Below are 25,823 nucleotides of genomic sequence, written 5' to 3' on the forward strand. Positions count from 1 at the left end.
TCTTTGCACAATACTATTTATTGTATTTGTATCATAAAATCATAGCTTGATGTAGGTTGGAAGGGAACTCTGAAGGTCATGTGGCTAAATACCTACATATAATTTATAATTTATCGTTGTACTCTACGTTTTTATCATTATTGGCGCATTTCCAAGAGATATTGTAATCACTTAACAAGTACATTCTCCAAACAGTTTCAGAAGCCAATGGGAAATTGCCTCGTTCTTTTCTGGCACTAAGTCCATCCACCTCATGCAGCAAGCGCATGGCTTGTCAGAAGGATCTGCGTGATTTTCCCTCAACCCACCAGCTTTAAAATGTCAGCCTTTGTAACAGATTTTCTCAGCTCTGTTGGGAAATTTCAACTCCCACGAGGCTTCAAAATTTACATAAACAAATTCTCCTACTCTTGCATTTCTTCTTTGCTCCTACTTTACAAACAAGACCAACAGGTACCTACTTAAATTTAGCAGCTGATGTTCCTTTATTCTTGACCCAGTCAATTTGAAAAATTATGACAGTCAACCATTTTAAAAAGACAGTTTTAAAATTATATAGCATTAAGAGGCAAGGAGAAATAGTAGCAATAAATTAAGGTAATTACTCCTTATCCAGAAAAAGAGCATAGCAGCAGAAACAGTGATCTGAAAACCATTTAGAAGGCTCTGTATTTCAAAGTTCTTATCTCATCCTCTTTGACACAATAATTGGGCATCAGATGATGAATTAATTCTTAGTGGTCAGGTTAACAAATCAAAATTAACATTCAAATTGGACCATTCTTGGATGCTTAAGTAAAAGAATAAAGATAAAATAGTTGTGAAGACAGAATTATCTTTATATGTTCTGAGATCCCTAAAGGACAGGTTCATTGTCAGGCTGATGTGAAGAATTATATTCTTAAGCTTTGGTGGTTTTCGAGGACCAATAATCTTAGATTCCTAATCAGTATAAAATCCACTGGAGCAAGTTACAAAGAGAAGCTTCACTCTCATTCATACAGAAACACACTTTAAAGAATTCAGTCTAAATAGGTTTCAGTGCAATTTATATAACTGCAAGGCCCTCCACGGTGCCAAAGTAGTGTGAGGAGCCCTTTGTGAAAATGAAACATGAGCCCGTGATGCCTAAGAGCTACAAGACATATCCCTGTGGGTACTTCTTTTAGATGGGTGCACCTGGGTGTGTTTATTACCTTGCATATTTTGAGTTTAGTTGATGTTTTTCGATATGTTGGGATATTAAGGGCTAATTATTAGGTTTGATAATGAAACCACACATACTTTAAAGGTGCTACTTGAATTCTCTTACTTTTTTTTTCTTACTCTAACACTAGCACTGAGATTTTTGCCATGCTGCCTGTATGGGTTGCTAGGCAGCAAGGCTTTACCCCCAAACTGCGAGAGATCTACTCTGCATGCTGAGACTCTTTCCTCAGTGTTACTAAATATCCTCAGTGGCTTGAATCTTCTTGCTGAGGGATTTCCTTGATTGAGAGCAACTGCTTCCAAAAGTCACTTGCTCTCTGTGGATTAGCCCTTTTCTCTGATGTGCACAAATCTTCTCATCCCGTACTTCAAGAAACCCTGCAGCAACTGAGTCATGGTCCTGATTGCTACAAGCCCTGTGTGGTTGTGCCCTAGTATGCTGCATGTGCCTATTGCTGAGTATAAGAGAGTTTATGTGAAAAGTGGTCTCAAAAAGGCAAAGGGACACAAATATTTATATGTGCCAAGGCTAATAAAAAGTCATTTAGTCTCTAACATCCAGAGGAAGGCAACAGGGCTGATGAAGGGCTTGGAACACAAGCCCTGTGAAGAGCGGCTGAGGGAGCTGGGGATGTTTAGCCTGGAAAACAAGAGAAACAGGAGTGACCTCATCACTCTCTACAGCTCCCTGAAGGGTGGTTTTAGTCAGGTGGCAGTGGGTCTCTTTTTCCAGGAAACAGCTGACAGAACAAGAGGACACAAGTCTTAAGCTGCATCAGGGCAGGTTTAGGTTAGATGTCAGAAAAAATTTTTTCACCGAAAGAATGATTGGACACTGGAATTGTCTGGCCAGGGAGATGGTGGAATCACCATCCTTGGACGTGTTTTATAAACAGACTGGACATGGTACTCAGTGCCATGGTTTAGTTTATTAGAAAGTGTTAAGTTAGGTCATAGGTTGGACTTGATTTCAAAGGTCTCTTCCAACCTAGTTCATTCTGTGGTTCTCAAAGCTTTTTTTTTTCACCTAGGGCAAGTTCTGGATGTGCTGGAGAAGCATAATCTAAATGACAAAACTCTTGTATACTTTACATCTGACCAAGGGGCTCATGTTGAAGAAATCTCCAGTGCTGGAGAAGTCCATGGAGGATACAATGGCATATATAAAGGTGAATTTGATATTCTCTGATTGTTCTTGAAAAATGCAAGAAAAAGCATCTCCTTGAGTTTGCACCAAAACTGTAATGTACTATGTGGCCAAGGTCAAAATCTTTGATCTATTTGAAATAAAGGAAGAATGGGGTTTTTTTATTCTTCTTAATGAAATTACAATCAGTCTTCTTGTTTCTTTATGAGATATTAATTTCTTTTCATTCTTTCACTAGGTAGAGGCTGTGTAATTTGTTTCCCACTCATATTTCAGGCATCAAGCAATCCAGCAATCTCATAGTAGTTGAGCCTGGGAGGTATCTCCAGACCTTGGTCTGCAGTCCCAGAGCAGGGTCAGCTGTAGCACATTGCTCAGGATTGTATCCAGTCAAGTTATGAAAATGATGGAACGTCATAGCCTCCTTGGGTAACTTTCTCTAGTATTTGATCACACTCACCATAAAAAAACCTTTCTCTTATGTTTAAATGGAGTTTTCTGTGGTTTAGTTTGTGTCCATTGCCTCTTGTCCTGTCATTGGCTCCCCACTGAAAAGAGTCTACCTCTGTCCTCTTTACTCATATAAATCCATGTAATCCCTACCAATGGATAAGATCCTGGTAAGCATTTTCTTCTCCAGGATGAACATCTCTCTCAGCCTCTCCTCATATATTGAATACTCCAATTGCTTAATCATTCATCACCTTCATTGAAACTCGTTCCAGTATGCCCATGTACCTTGTACTGGGGAGTTCTGCACCCGGACCCAGTGCTCCAGGTACGTCTCACCAGTGCTGAGCAGAGAGCAGGACTGGCTGGAAGAGTTCTTCCTAGTGCAGCACAGAGTGATGTTATCCTTCATTGCTAGAAGGGCATATGCTGTCTCATGTTCAGCTGGTTGCTCCTTAGAACCCTCCAGTCCCTCTCTGCAGAGCTGCTTTCCAGCCAGTTACTCCCCAGCCTTTGCTTTGCTAGAGGTTACTGCTGTGAAGATTCAGGACTTGCTATTTCCTTTGCTGAACTTAATGGGGTTCCTTTTGGCCCATTTCTCCAAGCCTATCAAAGTCCCTTTGAAAGGTAACACAATCTTCCACTCTTGCCAGATTTATATCAACTGCAAAACTTCAAAAAGGAAAAAATTCAGGCATATAAAGGAAGGTTTTCAAGCAGGAGGACCCCACAGTTTTTAGTAAGTAGGTATCTATCTGAGAAATGACCCTTACATTTCAAAGAAAATGGTACATAAGAAAAAGCTTCGAAGAAAATGGTACACAAGAAAAACAAGGAATGCCAAAGGGATGATGTCTATCAGATGGGTCCCCGTGGGCTAACACCAGAGTGAAATGTATCTTGAATGTTAGCACATAGACCTTGCATAGTGATTTAAGTAATTAAGGAACCATATGGTTACATATCTGTAGCCGTAGGCTCAGCCTGAGGTGTTTTAGAAGCTCTAAAAAATATTTGCCTTCTAGAGTGCCAGACATAAGGTACAGGATAAATTATAAGGAAGGAAAAAATACACTTGGGAATATGTCTTCTTGAAGAACTTTGATTAAATGGAGTCTTTCTCTCAAGCCTTGCACAATTTTGTGTTCATATTTACAGTGCAGAGAAAAACTTGAAATGTATCTTACCTGTATTAAGAAAAAAGTCTGATTGATGGGTTTAGTTGAGTAGTAATGGGGCTTATAAAAAAAAAGAAAAAAGTTTTGTAGTTTGCAATTAACATCTCTGCTGTGCTGACAAATGGGTTAGAAAATAATCACAATGTAAGAAAAAAATATTATTTGATGAGAAACATTCTTAATAAAATAAAAAGAAATTAAAAGACCCATGCAATTAGTTGAATATACTTCTAACATTTAAAAATACAATTAATTCTGCTTTACATTCCACTTCCTCCATCTCAAAATCAGTCCTTAATTTAACATGTATAATATGCATCATTTTCAAAAGGACTGAGGTAAAAATTATCAATTAATTGCATACTAGCAATTTTCATACATAGGAATTTGTTCATATTAAAAGTCATGTGTGGTGAAAAGCATCTGTACATATTTGTCAGAGTTAATGAGAAACAGACCTGTGAAGCCCCAAGACTAGCAATGTGCCTAAAAAAGCAGAAGGACAATCTTGTTGCTGCTTGTGCTTATGTGTCCACACACCAGGAATTTCCTTTCTTTGGTGTGTAGTTTAGAAACCTGTGAGACTCACATATCCTTTCTCCCTCCCTGTCTCAGCTAGTCAATCTCCACTACTTATCCTTTTGTCTCTGAGTGCTGCATGAATGCAAACATGAATCAAGGCACTTAACCCTCTTGTCAGAGCTGGAGCAATATGCTCAGCAATAATTGGTTCTGCCCTAAAATCAAAAGCTCTTCAGTGAACTCCGCAATTCTAACTCACTAATTTCTCTTGATACCTAGCCAAATAAGCACCAATAATAAAATTTAAGAAGGGTTTAGATAGTTAAGCTAGTGCTGCAAAACGCAATGCAAAAAGGGGAAATTGCTGTTTGAAGGTTTTATTACTCTGGATCCTAACTACAGAACAGTCCACCATAAATTTGGATAGTTAGAAACCAGAGCTAACCAATTGCTGTCATAGACAGTCTGGTTTATTTCTGCACTATTCCTTTTTAGAAGACATTATATAGTAATACTGAAGTGATGGATCAAAATCTCTTTCCAGTGGCCTTCTCCTGATGGTTGGTTATGAGGATCTGTGTAGTAAATAGAATCCCTAAGAAGATCCTAATCCCAGACAGTATGACATTGTTTTAAGATGTGAATCCTGACAATTTAGGTTCTACAAAGATTCTTAACATTAATTATATAAATTTTTATCATATAAAGATGAATTCCGACTTTGAGTCTTTCTAAAATCTGAGCATAGCCTCTATCACTTATCCATGAGAGCACAGTGCTTTCATTTACTATTATGAAATGGGACAGTTGCAAATTTCATGGAACATCTTGAAGTTTAATAGCATGTTCTCACTAATAGAGCATAAAGGAGGGGAAATTTTAATTTTTCCCTTAGATTTGTTTTGTATACTTTTACTTTGGCTCTTGGCAATAGCGAAATTCAGAAAATAATTGTCTTTTCCATCTCTCTCTTATGATTTTTAATTGTTGAGTTTTCACTCATCCCTAATTTCTTATTTTTTTCCTGTGTGAATTACTTCACTTTCAAAACTGAAGTAAATATACTAAAACAGTAAGGGGCTTAACACAGTGTAGCTTCAAGGTACCTTACATTTGTTTTTTGGGTATTTTTGCAAAGGGTCACACAGACTGTTTGTTCTCTCTTTTTGTTTCACCTTTTTGTTTTCTAGTCAGAATTTGATTCATGAAAATTCTTTGTCTCCTAAGCCATGATTAATGTTCCAGTAACTTTTCCTGAAGGTCTTTGTCAGAGATCTTTCTAAGGTTTAAATCTAGATACAGATTCTAAAGCAAAAAATAGTGGCATTTTAGTAAGAATTTCTTCGCAACTGAAGGACTTCATACCTGAACTCATGAAGTACTCCTCTGATTTTTACAAGACACTATTAATATTTTAATTAAATTAAAAATAATAACAATTTAATTAATACATTATTAATAACAATTTTATATTGAAATATGGAAAGTAATAGGTGTAACTGAAGTATCTTATTAAAATTTTCTATGTAGTTTTTCCAGCTCTTTTTTTTCCACTTCTGTAATATTTGTCTGTTGAAAGTCAGACACTAGACCATTAAGGTATTGCTTGTATATATGATTTCCAGGATACCTGCAGTGACTTCTCCTTAGGTGTTTTTCACTAGCTGCTTCACTGGAGCATGTCCATTTGATATAGTCACTATAGCTTTTCTTTAGGAGCAGAAATAAGGTTAGTTTTTCCAAATGCTTTGGATTTGTACTTTCAAATAAGATGAGCGGAATAAATAAATGAAGAGAATTTTGTCTATATTAACAAGATGTGCAAGGTGACTGATTTAAAGGAAGCCATCATATTCTTCTTTGGTACTCTGAGATTTTGAATCGAAATATTTTGTTGTAATTTCTAATTAGTTTCTTAGTAATTTCTTGAATTAGCCATAGTGTGCTATCATATATATAAATACATAATTTGTATCAATAAACAATGAATGAAGGCAATTAAAAAATTTCTCTACACTTTTTCTCACCATAGTATTTCACTGGCACATATGCAGACAGTACAAGTCCTCCCTCGCTATCACTTGTTGACATCTGTCCCACTTTGTCACATACTGGATTTTCTGTTCAATCTCCTTACATCTTACTGTCTTTTGGATATGTACATTTTGCCTGTACCTCAGATCTGCATCAGAAACAGTTTTTCTTTGTACTTATGAAGCACTTAGGACAATACAGCCACTTGGCTACTGTCATGCTGCCAGAGTGGGTCAGAAGTCAGTGCAGAGTGGGTCTGTTGATAATGGAAGTGGAGCCAAACACTGATAAAGTCAAACTGTGTGAACAACATTCATTTCAAGTGTTTTGTGCCTTAGAAATAGGTATTATCATAGTTATTTTTTAATATCCATAAAAAATAATGTCTCATAAGGACTTAGGCCCTGAGTTGTTTTTTAAAATCTGCTACAGATCTGTGAGATCAAAACAAGAAATTAATACCTATTTTTTTTTTAAATCTATTACTGTAAAAAAAATTATATACTGCAGTGATAAGTTAGTTCAGCAGGGTTTCTTGAAGCTGTTAGTAAATCTTTTCATTCCTCTAAGCCACAGAGAAATCAAGCTGGCCATTACTTTGACCCCAGGAATCATGCTATGGCATATCTGGTGATATTTGTTCGAGTTTACTTTTCACTTGAAAGAAAGCAATAGTTGACATTTTTCAAATGTACTGTATTTTTATAGTCTCTCTGAAGTGATCCAGATTTTTAAATAATCAACCCATCTTTTAATTTTGACTGAAAGAAAAATATCCTCATAGATCATTTTCTTGATTGAAGGAAATGTTAGATGAAAGGCATCCAAATGAGCCAGGTGTATTCCATTCACCTGTACAAGAATAGCTCAGATTAATATAAATAAAATTGACAAAAACAGTACAAGAAACAAGTTTAAAATCAGTAAGAGTAAACTTGTCATTGAAAATAAATTTTTGTTCAACTATTTTATAAAGTAAGCAATAGTAACCAGTCTTGATTGTTGATATTTGTGACATTAAGTCCAGTAGAGATGGGTGGAATAATTAATGTTGTGTTTATAATTCAAGAGAATAGATTGGGTTTGGAAGTTTTGTTTTTAGAAGAATATATGAAGGAAAGTGTAGTATGGTTATAATCCAGGTGATTTAAGAAAGTTTTTTCAAATAGTTTTCATCATTCATCATTCATAATGTTAGTGGTGATTTACTGCAACGTTCCCCTTTATACATCATCCTTTGTAAAAGCTCTATTGCCAGAGTTAGGTAATAGCAGTCAATTTAAACCAGAGGGGGGAAAAAAAAGATATATTCTTTTAGCTAAGATTTGAAATGAGGTTAAAATGGAAATTTGACATCATGTTGTGGATGACTGCAGAGAGTTATGTCTGTATTTTGCCTGCTCCTGCAGATTTTTCAGGAAAGGTGAATGTAGGCTATTGTTCAATGTAACGCTGAAAGGGACAACTACTCAGAAAGCAGAAATGGTGAAGCAGGAAAATACAGTCGTGTGTGTTTTCTGCTGCTTTAAAAACATTTTTTAAAGACTTCAAGAGAACAAAAATAACAAAAAGGTAAGTTGTCTAGATTTTGCAAGGCGTACAGTCTACTAGGTTTCGGTCTTTTCTCTGTTTCAATGTTGTCAAGTCTGAGCACAACACAAAACTAATAAGCCATGTCCTTAAATATCAAGAGATTTTGTTTCAAAATAATTACATTTTCTGGATTTTTTTAAAATTTTATTATATTATCCATTTAGATATTTCTGTGTTTCAAGCATCTGTAGTAAAACCTTGATTTTTTTTTTTAAGGGAAAAAGAATGCAGATATCTTGAACAGAGTTTAACAGCTAGAGTTTTAAAGATGATAAATGCCCAGGGATTTGTAATCGTGTAATGGCATTAAGCACCTGCAGTCACTAAGCACAATTCTAATAAAAATGAACACCATGTAAGCAGAGATAATAGAAGACAGTCTTCTACAATGACCTGTAATTCCTGCCCTGATTCCCTGTTATTCCCAGTCTCCAGAAATGTAAAAAAAAATTATGCTCCAATTAGCCTTTTGAAAGGAAAACGGCAGTCACTTCTTTATAGATGTAAGTAAGGAGAAAGCCCTGCTGTGGAATCCATTTTGCTTTTTCTACCTTACAGCAGGGCATCAGAGTTTGTGTAGTGTTCTTTTGTACTTGGGTAATGTGCAATTTTTCTGTTGTTTTCTGCTGATTCCAGAAAATTGTACTGTGAACCTAAGAGCTGTGAAAGTGACCCAATAAGTTTTAAGAATTGCAACATGTGTGAGAATCAGATTTACCACTTTGAAATTTCTCTGTCTTCAAAGTATACAGGAGACAGCAGTGTAACAAGACTTTATTTAAACATCCAGTCCAGTATAACAAGTCTTTATTTAAACATCCATCTAGTCTCTTACTAGACAGAGTGTACAGAAATACTAGACAGGCATACAGAAATAAGAGAAACATCATAGCTAAAGCTACCAAAGGTATAGATCAACTCTTAGTGTTGTCTGTCTGTTGGTACCCGTCAGCCATAAAGCTGCTGTCGTGTATACACAGAATTAGGATCTGGCTCATGAGCTAAATTGCCTCCCTGGTGTATCTGTTCACTAAAAGTATGTTCATTTGAGGACATCTGTAATTTTAAGGCCTTATGCTTGTTTTACTTGGATTAACCAACTCCCACTCAGCAGGATTTTCTATGCACCATAGCTCAGTCAGGTTATTAATCTTTCCTGCTGTGTAACACCTATTCCCACCAAACTTTGAAAAGCATAATGGCTGTTGTACAGGGGTAGAGTCATCTTTTCTACAGGAGATAGACACAAAACATTGACATCTACACTGGTCTTGACCCAACAACATGAACAACCAATCAGTATACTTTTGGGTGAACACTTCCTTTGGGTGACAGATGTTCTGTGTCTCACCAAATAACACTTTTTGAACTTAAATCTACATTTCCTTTAGAGTTTCAAAAATAATATTTTACTAGAATCTGCACAAAAATTGGACATGCATCTCATTCTTGAGTAGGTAGCCACACACTTCATCATGATAATGGCATTACATTTAACTCAGCAAGGGCAGTAAACTTTTAGGAGTGTTCTAGAAGACAGACAATCCAGTAGAGATCTGATCTTGACACCATTAAAAAAAAAAAAACTTAAGCAAATATTGTTGCTTGACATAAGGCTGAATATTAAAAAGTCATAACTTTTCTAATGTCAGACCAGATGTGTCCCTGACTATTTAATATTATGAGTTGTGATAAAGCCTGTGGAAAAAAACCCAAAAAATCTGATATAACAAGGAATCATGAACTAATGGTCCTTCAGTTACAAGAAAAGAAAAAGGTAAATTTATAAAAAAAAGAGTAGTCTTTCTTGAAGTTATTACTTACCTTTACAAACAGTGAAAATCCTGTAGAAAACCAGGTAGATTCTGAACCCACTTTGCTGAAATGGAAAGGATCATCAAGAAGTCAATAAAATAGACAGCATGTATAACAAGGCCTGGGGTCAATACCAAAGGTATTGACATCTATGAGGTGTTTTGGGTGTTTAAGATGCTGAGGAAGCAGAACTTTTGAAATACTTTGTTGTAATAATTCTTTGGTTTGTTTGTTTTGTTTTGTTTGGGTTCTTTTTTTTTAACTTGAAAAAGGGAGATACAGGAAAAAAATAGTCCTGTAGTAGTTTGGTCTGAACCAAGAATTGCTATTTGGTTCATTTAATGGCAGAAGTCCAACCAATACCTTTCTGTTTTTCCAGACATTTTAATTGTATAAAATCTCAATTTATTTCCAAATGGCCCTGACTGTGTTTAACCATATACAAAACCCATCTGCTTAACAGAGATTTCTTTTTCAAATGATATATTACTTTCAAAGGTCACCCTGAAGTGTTCTGCATAGTCACAACTTTGCAGGACATTGGTTATAGCACTTGTGATTCCTCTTCATACAGAGCCAGGTCAGGTCAATTATTTATTCAGTAATGGTGAACATGCTGTCAGAGAATAAACCAGTTGCCCTTCTGCAAAAGGTGTTGGGAGGACTCAGCAGTGATGGATCTTGTAGAAACAGTAAATGACTGCAAGTCACTGTTGAATGGAATCAGTTGATAGTGCATTTGATGAAACTGTGTTGGTTTAGAGCACAAAAAGTTCTTTACAGCATCCTGAAATTTGCCATCACTGAAGTGAATTTCTTTATAATGCATTGAATTGGAGAATTCAGTAACATACTTAAATTAGTACTTTCTTCTATATAAAGTCATTAAGCACTATTTTTAATAAAAAGTCATGTGCCTTCTCTGGATTCATACCTCAGACATCTAAGTATAGCTCTTTTTTTATTTTTGGATTCCTGTTTTTGGGTTATAGGTTCACATATCTATAGGCTGCACAATCTAGGCCTATATGAAGATTCCAGTGAAATGCTCTTTAATCTCCGCAACTACTTTTTTGGTGCAATTTAAATGCACTTTATAAGCTCTGTCTAATACATATTAGTAAATTTACAGAAAGAAAGTACTACAGAAGGTAAAAAATTGAGAAAATTAAGAATAGGACAGATTTGTCTAATGGAAAGATTCTAGCTAGACAGAATGTTTAATATTTGGAAATTGAATCTAATGGGGTGGAATTATCAAAGGAGAAACTGATTTCTCAGCAAACAAAACTAAATTTTTCAGGTGGAAAATCAACAAACTGGGAAGGAGGCATTCGTGTGCCAGGTCTTCTCCGTTGGCCTGGCGTGATACAGGCTGGCGCCCATATTGATGAGCCAACCAGTAACATGGATATATTTCCTACCATAGTTAAACTTGCAAATGCACAGCTACCCTCTGACAGGTATGTTCTGTAGTCATCTCTGTTTTAGAGCAAGTGCCATGAGTGTTTTATTCATTCTGGTGATATCTATTAAGATAAAGGTGAGAATGTAAATAAGAAACTAGGTTTTCTACTTGCAATATCATGTTGTCTCTCCATATTGACAGACTGATAATATTTTACAGAAATGTTGTATGTAAATACACTTAGCTCACAAAGCAAACACCAAAAAGACAACAGAATACCATCAGATCAATGTACTGTCAAATCAAACTTGGAATTACTTACTAAAAGCAAAAATGAATGTAACAAAAAAGGTCCTGTTCTGCATGAGTGAATTTGGTGGAAAAAGAAACTTTAAGTGTAGATTACTTTAAACTTCATGAGCTTGGCTGTGACCTGCTTAATATCACAAAACACATCAAAATGCCATCTACGTTTTTCTCACAGTTTTTTTGGAGTTCTTTGTTTTGTTTGTTTGGTTTTTTCTCTGTACCTAGTAGTCAAAATAATCCCATACAGGGTTTTGCAGCCTGATAAGAAAAGCCACTGGACTTCACAATTCATAAGATGCCGTCCTGACACTGCTACATCCCCAGGCTTTATCTTGTTTGTGAGATACACAGTTTCAGTGGCAAGGTGCCTCTACCTAAATGCTGTTGCTCTCCAAATCCAGTGAGTGGAGAAACCTGTTGATATGCATGTGCTTTGAACACATCGATGACTCACAAACAGCTTTTGAGCACAAAGCATCAAGAATCCACATGGGGAAGCCCACTGGTGAGCAGAGTCACTCTGCTAATGATTATTCATTGAGTGTTTGAAGGAAATGGCAGGGCAGGACAAGTCTAAGACATTAAAAATTAGTCAGGTTGGTCCTGAGAGATGCTCTACAAGTAGTAATTCTGTCGAACCTCAGAAGTTCTGAGTGTTCTTTATGTGGCAGATCTATTGCATTTTGTTTTCATATTGCTTGAGTGAATACTAAGTACTGATGTTTTCTTTGATCCCCTTTGTAGAAATTCAAATATAGTTGTGCAACTTCCACTTGTAGGTTGCTCCGCTGTGATTCTTCTGTGCTAGACTGATGCCATAAGTACTGTTTCATCTTAGGCCATAGAATAGCTTGAAGTACTTTTGTTCCAGCAGCTGGGTTCTTTTAGCTCCACTGAATTCTTCCTGAGAAATAAGAGAAGTTAATATAATTAATACTCTGTCACTGTGAGAAAGCAAGTTGAAAAGGAATGGAAGAGATGCTCCTAGTTAAAGAAAATAAATTAGTAATTGGAAAGCGAAGTCTCATGTATTCCTCTGAATCCAGCAGCTGAAGCAATGCTAGAGTACTGGAGACATTTTTCTGGAGATGCCTTTTTCCCCATCAACAGGCTCTAGAACAGAAGGTGTTCAATAGGCATGCATCTGTTAATGAGCCAGCTTGCAAGACGAGCCTGTTACTCAGGCAAGAGAACATGAAAAACCAAAAGTGGGAAAGATTCTATTTTAACAGACCCCCGCACACAGGAATTCACCCAGATGGCAATTATCAGACAAGATAGCTTTCAAAATTCCAGGAAGTTTTCCTGCCCATCATTTGAGAAAAGTCCTATTCTGAATGGCTTTGTTGCATACAATTGCTGGCAAGAATTCAATCACATGCAACTTAAAAAAGTAAACTTAGTACCTGTCTTGTAGTAGTTACACCACAGTAGTTACCATATATTTTATGTAATGGTAATGAAATGATCATGTATGTAAAGGTAATGAAAATCAACATAGACCTTTTAAAACTTTTTATAAGTTTCAAAACAATTTTATGGTTTGTAGCTCAAAATGCTTGAGAAAGAATTACATGCTGATTTTTATATCAGCAAAAAGTAATTTCCGATAAGACTTACTGAAAATATTGTAATTCATACAAGGTCAAAAATGCAGACTATGATTTCTCCCCAGCTGATGTCAGCAATTCAAAGGTTTAATATAGGGAAGCAGCTAAAAGTCTTGCTTATTTTATAAGTCAGTTTTTATGTAAATTGACTGACTCCTTCAAAGCATGATCAAATTGTCCAGCAGCATTTAGAGAATTTATATGTGCGTGTGTGTGTGTGTGTGTGTGTGTGTAGTTGATAAATGCATATTTAAACAGTAAATTTTCAAATTTGAAATTATCACTTCTGTCTTAAATTCTGGCATACAGAATATACTGAACAGAGGTATTACCACTACTTCTGGGGATGCTAGCACAGAACAACATATTTTCTCTAGTTTTAGGGTTACTTCAGTCAGACTACTCCCAAACACTTGAATGTGAAGGACTGTGTTGTAGCAGTTTATTCACTTATGTCTGTTCACTTTCTCAGAAGTGAAAAAAAAAGAGTTGAGAGAACTATTCATAATGGCAAAATGTAAAAATGTTTCCTTAGGTAGTGTAAACATCAAGGAGAAGAGCACCTGAAGGTTTTTCTCCAATTGACCAATTGGAGGTGGCCATTCAGACTTGGGTTTTTTTAAGCAGCAGATGATCAGAATTATCATATCTTATAGAAAAGTGAGGTTTGAGTTATTTTATTGATTTTTAAATGCTTTCTTACTCAGGATTATTGATGGACATGATCTGCTACCTTTAGTTCAAGGAGAAGTTACTCAATCTAAGCATGAATTTCTCTTCCATTACTGTAATGCATATTTAAATGCAGTACGCTGGCACCCAGGAAACAGTAAGTAAACTTGCCTGTTCACATTTTAAATATTTAATATAATTTTTATTGCAGCTTGAAAAGAACCAGGAGGAAGCCTTAGGCTATAGTAACAAAAAAGTTGTTTAAAATATCTAGCCTTTTTCCATCTCCTTCACTTTTGTCTTTGCTGTTACATTCCTATTCACCATTTTACTGTTTGACATTATTTTGTTGTTATGTATTAATGTTGAATATGAATGCAATACTGAGATCTATGGTATCTGAAAATGTCCTTTTTTTAAAACCTTCATGAGAGAGAGTCTGTGTAACAGAATGAAGTAGTCAAGGTTGACACTTACATTGTCCTAAAAATGCACAGGTAATAGGATGGTTTGCTGAATAACAGCAAAAGTATGATGTCAGCCTGGCCATTTTTGTTAGTCAGATAACAAAACGTAGAGGAATCCCTGAGTCAAAGTCATAATTATCCAATGAATGAATATAGTAATATAGAGTCCCTTTTCATGCTTTTTATGAATGACATAATTCTACTTTGTAGGCCAAGGAAAAAAGCATTTCTCACTGATTTGCTCTTTTTAAACAGCTCACTGTTTCTAGTAGCACCTTCCACATTAACCAAGGCATATATCCCTTTCTATAAAAATCTCTGTGCTGAATGAAATGAAACACACATTTTGTCCCACCTCAGTTGACATTGAAAGTGATGACTTGTGTTACAGCTTCAAAATAAAATGATCCAAAGCAAGCTTTGATGTAGAATTTTTTAAATTATTTTTTTATTTAAGTGTTGTGGGAAAGGACTTGTTTAATAGTTAATATGCAAACTTAAAGTACTTGGAAACTCTGTCTTCTTGGTCATCTGTAGGCTGACTCTCTACCTGTCTCAGACTTTAAACTAGGAGAAAGGAAATATTACATATAATATTTATTTACCATTACTGTGCCTCTATGTCTTGCATTTGATAAATAATCATAGGGAAGAACCAAACAATCAGATCTAGAACCATTTTGTATCTGCTGTTGGATGAAGTTATTCTGCATCATTAGAGAAGTGGGCAAAGAAGCTGTTTTTTCTCAAACATATACCTTTGCAAGATGATATAACCCTTGTCTGAGGAAAGAGTCATCTTTATTATTCACTGAAGGGGGAATGTGATGGGAAATGAATATGAGCAACAGTGGGGGACTAGTCTACTGCATTTACTTGATGAGTAACAGCAATGTAGAGTGTGATTCATCCTTTCTCCAAGGCATTCAAAAGATAAAGCCCACTCAGAACCTGGTGATGACATTTTCATAACCATGGGCTGGCTTTTGTACAGAAGGTTGTTGTGGTTCAATTCCAGACAGCAACTAAGACTGACAGAGCCATTCTGTGTCTCTTTCTATGATGGGGAAGAGAACTGGAAGGGCAGAAGTGAGAAGACTCATTAGCTGATATAAAGACATTTTAACAGATAAAGCAAAAGCCACACTTGTCAGCTAAGCAAAATAAGGAATTAATTTATTATTTCCCATTACCAGGCAGGTGTTCAACCATCTCCAGGAAAGCTGGGCTCCATCACACATAGTGGTGACTTGGGAAAGCAAGTGTCCCTCAATATCCCTGAATATCCTTCCTTCTTATTTCTGCAGCTTTCTATGCTGAACATGCTGTCATTTGTTCTTGGATATGCCTTGGGTCAGTTGGGGTCAGCTGTCCCAGCAGTGCTCCCACCAAGTGCTCCTTGTGCATCCCCAGCCTACTCACTGGTGGGGTGGGGCAAGAGGCAGAAGAGCCTTGTCTGCTCAGTAATAAATAAAACATCCATGTTAACAACACTGTTTTCAGCACAAATGCAAAACACAGCCCCATATTAGCTACTGTGAAGTAAATTGGCTCTATTCCACACAAAACAAGCACAAAGGTCTTTTGATATTCTGCCTTGTCAGCTTACATTGTAGTGAGAGTAGATAAGAGCCAGGTATTCCTCTCTATTGTCTTATGTACCAGTCCTCTGTGAGGGCTTCACACCCTTCAGCACCTTCTGCACTTCTCTGGTAATGGGCCCTAACCCAAATGTCCAACTAGACTGCTCATTCCTTCATTAAACATGAAATTTATATTCATTTCAAAGATGCACTTTTTGAAGAATAAAGCAACAACAGCTTAGAAGAGAAAGCTTACAACAGTTAAGGAAAATGTGATGTATGTGTTTATTGATTAAGGTACAAGGTAATGGTACATATACTGTGTGTATGCACTTATTATTGCATCTGTCATGAGATTTCTTACTATATTTATTTTCTGGGAAGTCTCAATTTGCATATCAGTGACAGCTTGCTTATTCCACTATTTTTTCTAGATGCTCAAAGTGTAGTATTAGCTTTGATCCTCAGGAAATCCTCAGCTAAATTCTGCCTAACTATTTGGTCCCTTTTTAACTCCATCACCCCATACTTCCCTTAGTAACTCCATCTTTGTCCATTAGATTCTCAACTCCATTAGATTTTCACTGTGCTTCAGTCCAGACCCCCTTCTTTTGGTTTAATTTTTGACTCTTTTATATATATATATGAAACAGGAAAATGTAGTGTATGTTAAATTTTTGGTGGTTGCACATCTTTCCTTTGCTTGCAAGATTCTAGTCTGAGTTAAGCAGTCAGGTTTCTCACATCATTCAGGGAAGGTCAGAAACTTCAGAGTGAACAATTACCATTTTGCATTTATACATTTGGAGGCTAAGAGTTCCTCATAACCAAATCAATACACATCTTCATTAAGTTATATTAGTTAGATCAGTTATTGCATTCACAATGTACTTTCCCCTTGATCAGTCCTTTGAAGGAGCTTTTAGAGGATGTGTGCTGTGCAATGATCTTCTCAAAAAAGTCTGCAGAATTTAAACCTTGTTCTCTCTAGAGAGTCGTGAGGAAAATAATCCCTGAGGTTTTTTTCTCTTTTCTTTTTCTTTCTCTGCCACAGAAATAAGCTAACACCATTTTTTCTTCATGTCACTTTGACTCACATTTTACCTCATGCTAGAAAATAATGCACATAATCCTTCACATTCTGAATTTTAAAAAATGAATTAAATATCAGGCCAATTTTTTTTTTGCTTTCACAGACTTGTGCATGCTGATACTTCACAGAATCACAGAGTTACAGAATAAGCTGAGTTGGAAAGGACCCACATCCTTCCACTCTATGGAAGGGTCATTGAGTCCAACTTGCTGTAATTACCTTGGAAGCAGCCAAGATATATAGTCCTAGTCCTTGAAGGACGATTTTCTGTTGTTTTGAAAGCTTATAAATGTTTGTAATGTAATGTATCTGGCAAAAATACAGAGGGAAAGACATGCAAAAAAGTAAAGTGATTTCCCATTATCAATACTTTTTCTGCACAGCTGCCTGGTATACCACAGAAGTACCAATATATGAAAGTAACACCTTTAGAAAAAAAAACCACTACATTTTCTTTCTTCCTAGTAGGGTGTAATCACCTTGTTTTTTTAAAGAATTGAGTATTTTCTTTTAATCATTAAGCATTTATATTGAAAATGAAACAGATGTAGGATCTGCCTTTACTTTCTTGAGCTGAGCCACCCAAAATTTTGTGTTGCTTTCTGCAATGTATGCCACATGATACTTTGGCCTGTTTTAAGTTTTAAGTCTGATCACATGTTCTTCTGCTTGAGCAAGTTGACCAGTACTTTTGTATTTGATAACTTTATAATTTAGCATAACTGAGTGCTAAAAAATTACCAAGAGCACTGTCTCCAGAACATTACTGGCATATGAATCAGTACTACTAAAAATGCATTGCTATGACAACTTAATTATAAGGAGAGGATTAATCAGATACACAGCAAATCTATAGTTGAATGAAATTCATCTTTCAAGTTGCACTGCTTGTGTGCAAAATTTTGATTTGATAAGGAGAAAATATATTGTAATGCTGTATAATAAATATTGAGAAATATAATGCAATGCAGTCTGCATTATAAAAAAATAATGGTCTTCACAGTATTTTCCTACTACTGATAAAAATATAATAATGTTTCTGATGAATGCTAGAGTGACTTTACTAGCAGCATTTCCCTTTTTCTATTTCAAAATGTATTTAGTTTTCAGTGGAATATGTCATTCAGTAAACAAAAGACAAGGAGATTTTCTATGGGAAGTTCCATTGAAGCAGACTACATTGCAATGCCAAACTACCTTATTGTGCAAATATAAGGACTTTTAAAGACAGTAGAAATTCACTGAGAAGCTTTATATAGAAATTTCCCACTTTGCTTCAATTAACAAATAAGATACATTTCAATTATTGTTTATAGTGATCTTCTTGAATATTGTGAACTACCTCAATTTCTGAAATTATTTCAGCCAAATTCACCAGTGAGGGATTTTCTCTGTAGTATCACTGAATTCAAAGCTATTCTGATTCCTGGCTGTTGCTATATTCTCCAGCATCCAACAGTATTTAATGAGACATATTTTTTTTTATGGCTAGGGATTATAGGCGCTTCCTAGTCATTTTTCTACATTTTCAGCTGTAAAAATTGAAGGTGAAAAACAAATAAAAAGTAAATGATAGAGAAATATTTTGGTTTGCAGTTTTCAGACTGAACATATAGGATAAATTTACCAGAATAGTGTTTTGGGTTTTTTAAGAGGTTCCTCCAGATTTAGTTTGACTAAAAACATTGGAGTCATAATAAAGAGAGGACAGAACATAAAAAATCTTCTCAGAAGCATAATTTTGTAACAATTTCTGGTTTGGAAAAGCACAACCTTTCTTGTGAAATTGCGTTAAAATGGACCTGGTTTTGAAGGAATTAGACATGAGGAATACCTTCCACTTTTCCTTACCTCTCAAAAGCCCAATGTTGTTCATGCCTTAAAGGGTAGTAAGGGTTACCTTATAAATTAAGGGGGCTTACATTATTTATAGTGCCATTCTTAACTTAATTTTTTGTAACATCACATTGTGTTAATAGTTTAAAACTGTAAAATGAATTCATATGCTTAAAACACTGGATTGTGAGCACAATATTATACTCTGACAAAAAACACAGGAGTTGGAGTTTAGGCAAGTTACAGAAACTGGAAAACTTCTAAAAAAGCTCTGGAACCAGCTTGAAATGTTGTTTTATTGCAGTCTGGTTCTCATTGTGAGGGTAGGTGAATCCAGTGGTTGTCTCTAGCAAACAGTGTGTATATAATGTGTATATACACAGTCTAGCATTAATGTGTATATAAGGGAAATTTGAGAGTGTTATGTGGTGCAAAAACACTTGAAACTGCCTGTCCTTCCTTGTTTGGTCCTCTTAGTGCCGCTAAGAAATATAATTATGCAGACATCCATAAAGTAAATGAACACTTCTCTTTGCTCTGAATTGGAAAGTATTAGAGTTTTTCCTAAGTACGTGATATTTTAAAGATCTGTCTTAATATTGCTTCCACTTTCTGAATATAAACAAGAAATTTCAAATCATGCATTCTCTAAAGCCTCATAAGCTTCTTTTTTATTACTTTCTTAGTAATTAAAGAGGAAAATTTTTAGTGTGTTCTTTACCATAGTGTTAAAAAATGCTACAGCATCTTCATTTGTATGATGTGGGATGTGCTTATCATACACAGAAGACCCATTGGCAGAACCCATACCCGTGCCTAACTTCTTCCTATTCTTTTTACTTGCTTCTCTGAGGAGCTTTTTCCATTTATGATTTATTTGCCTTCTCTGTGGGGAACGAAGGACTTAGAAGATGTTGTTACAGATCAGTAAAGCTCACATTGACCCTGATAATGCCAACAGTTAACAGTTGCTTTCATTGCTTAACAGTACAAATGAAGGAATACTTAATAGAAGCTTGAAAGCTTGATCCAGAAATTTCTTCTTTCACAAAACATCTTCAAGGAGAGATACTACCATGTGGCTTCCACTGCTGTCAAGCAAACATTTTGTTTCCTTACAAAGAAACATCTTTTTTCCTATCCAATCTTTTACCACACCAGCCTTGTATCTTTTCTCAGAAGATAACAGATGAGAAAGGATAAAATAGAAATAAACATTTAAAGGAGTAAAACTTTCCTATTGTCACAAAAATTCTAGATTTCCAGCTAGAAAGAATAGACTTTTTCTTTAATTGTATTAAAATTGATTCTGGGACATTTTTGTCTTAGAGGGCTGTTCCCCCAGTGAAGGACCATGGTAAATGTCCCTTGACATTGCATTATGCACACAGACTTTCAGTGGTCATATCAGAATGCTTTTTCTTCATATAAAAATAGAAACTGTAACATACTGGTCTATTGAGTTCAAAATATCTTGACCTAAATTAGTAATGTTTTTAGTGAATACTAAAAGAGGTAGACAGGTTTCAGTGATCCTATAATGGCAAAAGCATTTAAAGTAGATAATTTAGTGCTATTGAAACCTCAAGTTTAATGGTTTGCTGTCAAATATTTTGTCATGCATTTGTGATGTGTACAAAAGATAAATTTTAACGGATTTTTTCTGTATACTCCACAGATAACACTTAAATACAAAAAGGTATCTGAGTCAGAGCAACTGTCTGATATATTTTTATTTATTTATAAACTTAGCAGTAGTGAAAACAACAACCACATAAAATACTAGGCAAAAATGCTCTGCAACTTTCAAAAACTAATTTCAGCATTCCAAGTAACATTAAAAGTGAGTCTTTAACAATATCTGGAGCAATACACTTCCAAAACTATCTTTAGCTCAATGTTGGATTTGAGCCTGCAGCATTTTGCATGTTACATTCAGAACATAGCGCTGATTCATCCTAATTTTAAAGTCGGATTCAAATGGCATATGTTGTCTTAGGCAATGTTCTTCAAGGGAAGTAGTTAATGCATGCACAACCCACGTGGAGTATTCTGTGTGCCACAGCCTCTAACCTCATATTATTACTCCTAGAAAAAAAAACAAACCATATGTTTATTAGAGAAATTCCCTGGAAACTTGACTGTCAATAGTGAGGTGACTTCTCAGTATGGCATGAGAAGACCCTGGCATGAAAGGCAGAAGGAATAAATTTAGAAGAAAGCAGTGAATGTTTGCAGGCTCGGTGCACTTGGGCAATACTATGGTGGAGGCCAGTGTGCAATCTGTGAATGACATGCACTCTGTACTCATGTAATTGCTTCTAAATTTAAGTTCTGCTCAGTACTTTGGACAGAAAACACAAGCAGAATTACTCAGTAATCACTGAAACTGTTATCAACCCAAGAAAAGCTCACATCTCAGTACAAAGAGTGGTCTTTTTGTTGCTTTCAGACCATTTTATGTGGTCTCAAAATATCAGAGGGTATGTAACACATTGAATTTTTCAAGTATCTTTTCTTTAGGCATTTACAGTTTCTTAAAACTAAAAGTAAAAAAAAAAACACAGCAAAACACCGAACAGATTTCTATAACTTGTTACTTGTTGTGTCATCCTTAGTAGAGAAATTTTGTAGTGGATTTATATGAAAGCTTTTTGAAACTGAAGGAGACTACATTTCACTTGTAGTTTTTTATCATAGTTCTTTCAATTACCTCCTAGTAGAAAAGCAAATTAGGTGAAATAGTATAAAATAGGTTCCTGCACATTGTGACATTTTTCACATTTATTCAAAGTTTTAACCCCAAATTTATTGAAAATAATTCTTCAGATGCAGTTCACTTGTATTCAGGAGAATTTTATGGTCTCGTGATTGTAGGTCTGTAAGGTGAACATTTCTGAGACTCAATTCCTCAGTCCTCTTCAAGACTGACATTTTAAAGCACAGTAGGTTTCTAGCATTCACAGTACAAGGAGGAAGTTAGAAATCATGGCTCACTCACAACATTAAAAGTCAACAAGACTATAAAACCTCAATAAAGATAATTAAAATTTAGTTCTTTGAATTAGCACTAATGCAATAAAGAAAGGGTGACCCTTTTAGTATTAAGAAATATTAGTCATCCTTAAGATAATTTTGTCATTACCAAGTGTGTGCTAATTTTTCATGTACAACCTGTTACCTGTCTGTTGAACATTAACTTTTAAATGGTATTATATCACAGAAGCAAGATAATCAATCATCTCACTTGCTCAGTGAGTAGAGTCTTCAAGACTCCATAGAGTCTTCAAGATTAATTTAATTATATTATCTGGGCTCTCTTCAATGCCATAGGATATTTACAGGCAGTTATTCAGTCTGAAAGTGTTATCTTTCTGTATGGTCCTGTTTGGTGACAAATAGAGACTGAATCTCAGTCTTAAAAACTTATAGTTACCTTAGCATTAGTTCATATCCTTGACAGCAAAACTACTTAGCCACAAAGCTTTATAGTGTGGACTCAAAACCAATACCTTGATTACGGTGTTGTTGATAATTGCACTTTGAATTTTCTACTCTAGCTCTTTGCAGAATTGAAATTTTGAAAGGTTTTAGTTGATTCACATGAATTTGGTTTTTTGTTTGCTTGTTTTTGTTTTGTTGTTGTGGGTTGGTTGTTTGGTGGGTTGTTTTGTTTGGGTTGGTTGTTGTGGGTTGGTTGTTTGGTGGGTTTTTTAACAAAGTTCCCCTCCCATTCCTATCCAATGCCAAGCTCCAAGTACTTTATTATCTTCCAAAAGCCAACATTGTTAATTAATCACTTGGTGAAGCTGCTAAAACAGTACTATGATACATAAACATAAAGCTAATTAGTGAGAGGTAATAACAAAGTATAAATGATTTAATGTAGATTTTGACTTTAGCAGTATGAAAATACAACACTGAAGTATTAGACAAGAAAGTATGAGTAAATAAATCTATCTGAGTGAAAAAATTACTTATTCTCTGAAAATGTTTTCTCAAAACTCTGGAATTTCTTTTAATGCATTTTAGAGCATTCTAGGATGCTCTGGGAAACACTGAAATTAGGATTCATTAGTTCTTCATGACCATGGTGCCTTAGAACTGCAAATCTTTTCGTTCCATCACGGTCTAGGTCCACTTTATCCCACAGCTGGTCATGGAGGCACTTTCATGCACTTTCTCTGCTTCTTCATCTCTCAAATTATCCCACTCTAGCAAATGGGATTTTGTTGCAGCTACATTGCTGTTTGCTTTTATCAGCTGTTACCTTTCTGTCTCAGACATTGTTGTTTTATGGAAAAATTCAATTCCTATCTACTGTAGGTAGACTGTGGGTTTTAAAGCATTGATAAAAAAATGGAATTTGCTGTGCTGTAGGATAACCCTCTCTGTTTTATGCAACATATCTAAATTAGAAGCTAAAACAATTTCTTTATTAATATATATATATGTATCAGATGCTCTATATGAGATCATAGTTTTAGTATCTGATTTCTCAAAGCCTAATACTCAAACACAATTATAATTCATAAATATTATATAAAAGTTTAAGATTTTTGACTTACACCCATAGAGGATGACACTGATAGCTCTATAATACTGAATGGTGAATTGCTTGTAGTATTTTTAGTTGACAATGGTTTTTTGACTCTGAAAAACAATGTAAGTGTTACTAAAACCAATTTTCAGCTGTAGCCAGAGGCCCTAAGACCATATACCTTTATGATTCAGAAACAACTGGAGCTCTTGAACATTCAGGTCACTTTTCAAAAAGCAACTTACAAGAAATCCAGAGATTAAATAAAACTTATCGTTTTTTCTAGACAAAATCAGTTTTTTCAGTGAGGACTATTTGTATGTATGCTGTGAAGGCATGAGCTTATGTGAAAGTATGAGGACAAATACAGGTTTCACAGAAGTGAAGATGAGTTATGCTGTGAGAGGGAAGTTTTGCCCTAAAGTTGGAAATTTCCTAAAAAACCTTAATATCATATGGAAGTTTTTGTCCTAACCGAGCTGATCAGAATAAGAAGACCAAAGGTAGAATCAAGAAAATGAGAGAGAAAAATGTAGCTATTATGTCATGCTGAAACTGAGGCTTTATATAACTGACTTTTTTTCAAAACAAATACAGAGACATGTAAATTTTTTTGAGTCCTCTTTGCAATGGTCAGTATTAAACTTTGAAGGAAAACTTTAGAACTTCATACATTTTATTTTATTTTTCATTCTCTAATTTTATGTTTTGAGTAAGGAAAATATTAGTAATCTGATGCATTCTTTAGTGGCAGAAAATACATTATGTGACTTTAAATAGGGATTATAATAAAATTAAATCTATTTAAAAAATGAATTATGATGCTTGAAATATTTGGATTTTGGCATTTGAATTTTTCAAAATTAGTGAAAATTACCAGTTCTTTTACAACTAAATTCTATTAGATATTAAACTTTGACAGTTTTCAGGTTTTTTCCGGGAAATATTTCAAAGTTCATTAATGAGTTTATCATAGCACAAGAGTAAGTACTGAACACAAATGTCCCAGTTCAGTTTCACGGTCAATGGAAACATAATCAGTCCGTGGGTAGAAGAGCAACTGGGAATTACAAAAAATTGTACAAGAGTACAGGTTGTTTCCTCATATGCTTCAGTTCATTCAGCTCTGCTCTAGTGGAGCTGTTGGGTCATTTAAAGGTTCTGGTGATTTCAAGAATGCTGAGTAGCACCAAATACCAGGGCTGTGTTGTGACAACAGAAGGCTGGCTTAGAAAACCATACTGCTATTTAGAAAGAGGCCATAATAATCAAGAAAAAGGTGCTGAGAAATGCTTTAACTGGGTTTGGGAACATGGTACTAAATTGATAATACAAAGCCTCCTGATAATAATCAAAGGCCTCATTCCCCTCCACCCCCCCTTTTATATTGCCAAAATATTTGAGGTCTTCATATTGAAAGTGTTTAATATCTACCAATGATTTTAAATGGTGATGACATACTGATTTTTGAAATAAATTAGCAAAGCCAAGCCAAACCAAAATAGTAACCCTGAACTAAGATCAGAGAATGTTGAAGTTGAATGTTTAGCAAACAGCAGGTGGAACTAAAAAGAGTTCCACTTGTACTTCAGAAAATAATTTTTAATGCATATCTTTCAAAGCATTTAATCCATGGGAAGTGTTTGTATTTCGAAGATAGAAAATATGAAAAAATCAACATTACTCTCTTAACACAGCTTAAATGTGAACAAGTTACAAATTTTTATCTCTTAATCAAGAAAATTAAGTATAAATTATTAGAATGTTTTAAAGTATTATTCCATTAGTGGGTATTTTTGAAACGAAGATGGGTGCAAGTGATTACAAGGACAATGTCTACATCTCAAGCTTGATAAGTCTGTGTTATTGCCATGGCATGGAGAAGTCAGAGACAGATTTCTACTCCATTAACATGTGAAACTTAAGAGCTTGGCTGAGCCTGCCAATGCAATCTCTGCCTGGACTCACAAGAACGGTTCCTATGATATTTGGTAGTTTCTAACTAATTTCAAGCAATTTGTTCTCTTTGCAGAGCAAATTGACCTCAGTTTTTTGGAGTTGTTTTTGCCGTGCTGTATTGTTAGATTTTGCATTTCAGTTTCTACATACTTGAAAAAGCTTTGTGAGCACATGTTGTGTCTCAGGGATGGAGAGGAGAAGCTTTAGGAAGGCTTAAACTATCTGCATTCTTGGACATCTGTACAGCAGTGTAATATGTCGGTATATGGGTGTCTTACTCCTCCTGTAAATTTTGATCTGCTCTTGCAGAGCTAGCTGTGCAAGCAGATGACCTTTTTTATGCTTAAAGTTTTGGTCTTTTTATATTTGATAGGTGACTAGTGATCCAAAGTTCTGAA

The 25,823-nt window shown here is 35.2% G+C and overlaps 1 protein-coding gene across 3 annotated transcripts in view; it reads left to right on the forward strand.

The window, feature by feature from the left end:
* Nucleotides 1–25,823, forward strand: part of STS (steroid sulfatase) — a 106,745-nt gene that overhangs the window by 64,208 nt on the left and 16,714 nt on the right. For all 3 annotated transcript variants that reach the window (XM_054271834.1, XM_054271833.1, XM_054271835.1), the window contains exons 7-9: nucleotides 2,241–2,378; nucleotides 11,252–11,411; nucleotides 13,983–14,104. In XM_054271834.1, coding sequence (XP_054127809.1) covers nucleotides 2,241–2,378; nucleotides 11,252–11,411; nucleotides 13,983–14,104 — 420 coding nt within the window. The remainder of the gene's footprint in view (nucleotides 1–2,240; nucleotides 2,379–11,251; nucleotides 11,412–13,982; nucleotides 14,105–25,823) is intronic.

The sequence above is a fragment of the Melozone crissalis genome, unplaced genomic scaffold, assembly GCF_028551555.1.
Source record: "Melozone crissalis strain CALT ecotype California unplaced genomic scaffold, PUWL_Pcris_2 ptg000013l_1, whole genome shotgun sequence".
Taxonomy (NCBI): Eukaryota; Metazoa; Chordata; class Aves; order Passeriformes; family Passerellidae; genus Melozone; species Melozone crissalis.